This window comes from Centrocercus urophasianus, unplaced genomic scaffold, assembly GCF_019232065.1.
Source record: "Centrocercus urophasianus isolate 14NV4802_14NV808 unplaced genomic scaffold, USGS_Curo_1.0 seq_615, whole genome shotgun sequence".
Lineage (NCBI taxonomy): Eukaryota > Metazoa > Chordata > Aves > Galliformes > Phasianidae > Centrocercus > Centrocercus urophasianus.
Genome location: NW_024885217.1, coordinates 2,698 through 8,165, shown reverse-complemented (window position 1 = coordinate 8,165; position 5,468 = coordinate 2,698). Strand labels below are relative to the sequence as shown.

Here is a 5,468-nt window from a genome sequence, read left to right as displayed (position 1 = left end):
AAGAGGAAGGGAAAGGAAAAGGGAAAGGGAAGGAGAAGGGGAAAGGAAATGGAAGTGGAAAGGAAAGGGGTAGGAAAAAGGTAAAGGGCATGGAAGGAAAAGGGAAGGGAAAGAGAAGGGAAAGGAAAGGGGCTGGGAGCAGAGGAAGCCAGGCAGCAGTTCTGCTCCTCTCCTGCAACCCCGGAGCAGCCCAAGAAGGTTTCCAACCCTTCTGCTTCCAACCACAGCCTCGAGGTTCTCCCCGGGCCGCTCACGGCGTGCTGAAGCCCAGCAGCCATCATCACTTGGGCGCTTTCTGTGTGATTTATGTCTCCTTCCGTTCCTATCCGAGCGCCAGGCCTGGAACAAACAGCTCCGCGGAATCACCGCGGGCAGCAGCTCCGACCTTTGCTCCCATCCGGGTGCCGCAGGTTCGGCACATCCCGGCCCCGCCGCCGTTCTGCTCCGACGGGAAAACACCGCGACTCGTTCGGGTCGCAGCTCCGGAGCAAAGAGCGCCTCGTCCCGCCGCCCCACGCGGCGCCCGTCGCTCCCAGCGCCGCTCATCTGCAGGCTGCTGCCCCACCGCCCGCATCTGCGGCTGCCTTCATCCACCCCGATTCTGTAATTTCCTTTTTGTCCCTTTATTTTTCTGTTTTATTGCATTGTTATCATTAGAAAAACAGCCCCCGGGCTGTCGGGGTTTTTCTTCTCCCTCATTCCTTCGGCACGGGGCGGGGGGCGGATCCCCATCCGGTGGAACAACGCGGCGTTCCGTCGCTCCGGAGCCCAATTAACACCGCCGGTGTCCCCGAAGCGCTCCGGACCCCTCAGCCGGTGCTCGGAGGGGGGGCTCCGCCCCGTACCTGCCCCCGGCCCCGCCGTCCCGCCCCCCGCCCCGTCTGTCGGTGCCGCCCCGTCCCGCCCCGTCCGCCCGGACTTTTGCTCCCGGTCGGGCCCGCGTTGTTCCGGGCCATGTGAACCATAGGATCGGTCCGTTGGGCCGTTACCGAACCGGTGCCGGTATGGAACGCAGGAAGGTCTTCGTGGTGCTCGACGTGCTCTGCGTGGTGGTCGGTGAGAGCCCGCTGGGGGGCTGCCGGGCCGCTTCCCCCTCGATGGGGCGGAGGGGTGGGGGGGTGGGGGGGGGGCAAATGGGGTCCACGCGGACCGGGGCCGGCCGTGCCGTTGGGTGGCAGTGGGTTAGGAGCCCCGAGAAGCACCTGCGATGCCCCGACGGGGAAACGTTCGGCCTTTGCCCCCCCCCAGGACGGAGCGATACGATCCGGTGAGGCCGTTCGGTCCGTGCGGAGCCCCCCCCCCCCGACGGGGAGACCCCGAGAACCGGCCGACGGGGCCGCTCAGACCGAGGGCGACCGCAGGCGGACCCCGGCACGGGGATGGGGATGGGGATGGGTGACCGTCGGGGCCCCGAGCGCCGTGCCCCCCCCCCGGGGCAGCCTCCGCCCAGACGCTCGTTTCTAAAAGTGCCGCTCTCAAGCACCTAATTAAGACGGATGGCCTAAAAATAAAGGCCCGGGTCGTAATTTCAGCCTCAACCTCCTGAGCTTTCTTGGGCTCTAAGCACCGGTGGGGAGAGAGAAAGAGAGAGAGGCAGGTTCCTGTGTGTTTGTGTTTTTTTGTTGTTGTTCGGTGCCCTTTTCCTTTTCTGCCCCTTTTATTTTTAGGGGGAGCTTTTTTGGAAGATGGAATTACCCAGGGAGGAAAGGGAAAAAATAAAAAAGGAAAAAAAAAAAAGGGGGGGGATAAAGGAAAAGAGCGTCTAATTTGAGCTGCAAACGAAGGGTTTCAAGTCTGTACGGAGGCGTCCGTGCGTGCGGGGCTCCTCCCGCAGCCTGGGAGCCGTCACAGCTTGTTCCTGCCATCTTCCTGCCGTGTTCCTGGCCTTCTCGCAGCTCTTTTTCATTTTTTCTTTTTGGCTGCTTTCGCTTCTGTTCGGAGAGAGCCGCCTTTGGAGGCCCGGAGGCTGCGGGGTGGTGCTTCGCTGTGATTTCTTTCTCTTTTCGTTTCTGCCCTTTTGCTCGGCCGAGAGCGGAGCGCCGGACCCCCCTGGGGAAGGGGCTGCGGGTGCAGGGGTGGCTGCCGGGGACAAAGGTGTGTTTTGTTTTTTCCCTGGAGACGGAGGAACAATGGGGAGGCGGAAATCGCCTTCCTGAAGGCGGAACGGGGAAAGGAGCACGGGTTTAAGGTGGACCGTAGGCAGCCCCGGTCCCTGCGCTGTGCCCAGCGTCACCCTGGAGGGAGGTGCTCGAAGATGCCCGTGGTCACCCCGGCCAGGGTCCCCAAGGGGCTGGAGTGGCTGCACGACCCCATGTCAGAGCCCCCCTGGAGCTCCTTCTGATGTTTTGTGTGGGATGATGGCGTCCACGGAGGAGCTGGAAGATGCTCGTGGTCAGGGCTGTGTGCACGGGGTGTAAAACTGAGCATCAGTGCTACTGGGGAGCAGGGTGGGGGACCCAGCCAGGCTGGGTCACGGGCTCTGGGCTCCAGCTCTGTCCAAACCTGGACCGTGTGGGACCTGAAGGCCCTTCTGGTGTAAAACAGGCTGGCAGGATGCCTGTGCTGCTCCCCCGAGCTCTGTCCTCCTCCAGGCAGTGGGGAGTGGGTCCTGGCACCAGGCAGCAGCTGGGGAGCAGTGGATGTTCCCTGGGTGCCCAAAAGCAGCCATCTCCTGCAGTCGCTCAGCTCAGCAGGCAGTTGTGAGCCCTGATAATGCTCTGTCAGCTGCGGGCCAGCGTGCTGCCCTGGGTGCAAGATCTGTGCCCAGCAGTGGGGAGCAGGGACAGGGGGACTGTGTGCACTGGGTGCCTGCATGGAATCCTTGGGATGGTGCCCCAGTCCTCTCTGTCTCTCTCCTTCGCAGCATCTCTGCCCTTTGTCATCCTGACGCTGGTGAACTCCCCGTATAAACGAGGCTTCTACTGCAACGATGACTCCATCCGCTACCCCTACAAGGCAGACACCATCACCCATGGCCTCATGGCTGGGGTCACCATCACCTGCACCGTTCTCATTGTAAGGAAACTTTGTGGGCTCCCTGCAGTGCCCATGTGTGGGGCTGAGACCCACAGCCCGTGAGGCTGGGTCCCTGAAGGGCTGGGGAAAGGCCCCAGGGAGGCTTCTGGGATCCTCACCTCTCAGCCTTTGCTCCCTGCAGATCTCTTCAGGGGAGGCATACCTGGTCTACACAGAACGCCTCTACTCCAAGTCGGAGTACAACAACTACCTGGCTGCCCTCTACAAGGTGGTGGGGACCTTTCTTTTCGGGGGGGCCATCAGCCAGTCCCTGACCGACCTGGCCAAATACATGATCGGCCGCCTCCGGCCCAACTTCTTGGCGGTCTGCAACCCCGACTGGTCCAAGGTGAACTGCTCCATCTATGTGCAGCTGGAAAATGTCTGCCGAGGGGAGAGCAGGAACGTCACCGAATCCAGGTGAGCCCTGGGGGCAGCCCCAGAGGGGTGGTGAGGGGTTGGCAGTCCCCTGCCATGTCCTGGCCCATCCCTTTGCCTGCAGGCTGTCCTTCTACTCCGGGCACTCCTCCTTTGGGATGTACTGCATGATGTTCCTGGCGGTGAGTGCTGTGCTGTGTGGAGCCCTGGCGTTCTGCCCCCACCATGCTGGGACAGAACCGTGTTTGTCCCTGTGCTTGGTGACACCCCTATCCTCTCTGTAGCTCTATGTGCAAGCCCGGCTGGTGGGGAAGTGGGCCCGGCTGCTGCGTCCCACCATCCAGTTCTTCCTCCTTGCCTTCGCCATCTACGTGGGCTACACGCGGGTCTCTGACTACAAGCACCACTGGAGCGATGTGCTGGCCGGGCTGCTCCAGGGCGCGCTCATCGCCATCCTCATCGTGAGTGTCCATGGATGCCCCCAACCCAACCGCGGTACCTGGTGCAGAATGGAGGAGCAACGGGGTCAGACCTGAGCCCCACTTCCTCTCTGTCCCCTCAGGTCCGCTACGTGTCTGACTTCTTCAAGCACCGTCCGCCCCGGCAGTGCGATGAGAAGGACCCGGAGCGCAAACCCAGCCTGCCGCTAACCCTGAGCGACACCGACCGCAATCACTACAGCTACGCGGGCGCCCCGTGAGCCGCACACGGGGCCTGGACTGTGGGAGTGGAGGGGTGGGGAGGGAAAACATGGAGCCCGGTGCCCACCAATGGCTTCATTGCACTGCGCCGCAGCCCTGCCCTTCCCCGATCCCGGCGGCGCCACGGCTTTGAGATCTGTGGGGTAGGGAGAGGCCTTGGGCCTGGGCTGGGGTCAGCGGAGTCTGGGAGCAGGGCAGGTGGAGGCCTTGGGCCTACGTCAGCACTGTGAGGCCTACCCTGAAGCCTGTCCCTGCACCTTACGGCCTATCCCTGCACCCTGAGGCCTATCCCTGCACTCCCAGGCCTATCCTGAGGCCTATCCCAAGGCCTGTCCTGAGGCCTATCCGTGCACCCTGAGGCCTAGCCTGAGGCCTATCCCAAGGCCTACCCTGCCCTCCGAGGCCTATCCCTACACTCCAAGGTCTATCCCTGCACTCCCGGGCCTATCCTGAGGCCCATCCCTGTGCTCCATGCCTTATCAAACACTACCGCCTTAGGAGCACGACCCCTCACAGCACAACACGAGAGCAGCCTGCTGGGCGAGCACTGCTTTGAGTTTTTTTGGAAAGGATTGAAGCAGCCCAGAGCTCGGCCGTGTTCCCTGATGAACTTTAACAGCCGTTTGGTGCAGCTCCGGGCTGCTCCAACCCTTTGGCCGCTGTGGCTTCGGTGTGTCCTCTATGGGGCGGTTGGGGCAGGGAGAAATCTTCTGTGGTAAAGGGGTGGGGGGTGGGGAATGGGACGTGGAGCTGCGCATGGGGCTCTTATCACTGGGGGAAGGTGGGAAATGGGCCGCATCCGTCCTGGCTCTGAGCTGCAGCCGCCTCTGGCACGGGCGAGCTGCGGGCCCGGAGAGAAGCGACATGCGTTTGCATGATGATGTGTTTTTGTAAAAATGTGTTTTTTAAATTAGATCATCGAGAAAGAATGTCTGTGTCGGGCCTGCTCTCTTGCTCCATGGATGCTCCTGACCTTGGGGCTGAAGAACTCAGGGCTGCGGCTCTGGAGGGGACGGGCACTAAAGCAAGAGCCCACAGTTCTGGGGGAGCACAGGGCTGAGCCCTGGGGCTTTGAGCAAGGAATGGCGGGGCTGGAGGGAGCACCGGGGCGCTGTGCTCCAAGGGGGGTGGTTCCAGGACTCCTCCTGGTGCAGGGACCTGTGGCTCAGCAGCTCCAGCCTCAGCGCTGCCTTGAGCCAAGGGGAGCCTCTGCGCTTCCCAGTGTCTCAGTGAGGGGGAAGGGAAGGTGGCTGGAATCATGTGGAAAAAGTGACGCTGTGTGCCTGCAGCTCCTTCTGCTTCTCCGGGTGCCGGAGCTGGGGGAGGCGCGGAGCTGCCTGCAGCCCTCGTGCTGAAAAAGGGGAGCGGTGGGGG

At 62.4% G+C, this 5,468-nt stretch overlaps 1 protein-coding gene across 1 annotated transcript; it reads left to right on the top strand.

Annotated features, from left to right (window-relative positions):
- The first annotated feature begins 897 nt into the window (after window positions 1-897).
- On the top strand, window positions 898-5,023 carry PLPP2 (phospholipid phosphatase 2). The gene is made up of 6 exons (XM_042836541.1): window positions 898-1,056; window positions 2,864-3,015; window positions 3,158-3,435; window positions 3,518-3,575; window positions 3,678-3,854; window positions 3,956-5,023. The coding sequence occupies exons 1-6, from the start codon at window positions 1,005-1,007 to the stop codon at window positions 4,091-4,093; spliced, it is 855 nt and encodes a 284-aa protein (XP_042692475.1). The 5' UTR covers window positions 898-1,004; the 3' UTR covers window positions 4,094-5,023.
- The last annotated feature ends 445 nt before the right edge of the window (window positions 5,024-5,468 follow it).

What these genes read in the sequence shown, in the direction of transcription:
- PLPP2 (XM_042836541.1), top strand. Translation starts at nt 1,005, where the DNA reads ATGGAACGCAGGAAGGTCTTCGTGGTGCTCGACGTGCTCTGCGTGGTG. An exon ending in TCACCTGCACCGTTCTCATT is followed by an intron (nt 3,016 to 3,157) that starts GTAAGGAAACTT and finishes TGCTCCCTGCAG; the next exon opens with ATCTCTTCAGGGGAGGCATA. An exon ending in CGCTCATCGCCATCCTCATC is followed by an intron (nt 3,855 to 3,955) that starts GTGAGTGTCCAT and finishes CTGTCCCCTCAG; the next exon opens with GTCCGCTACGTGTCTGACTT.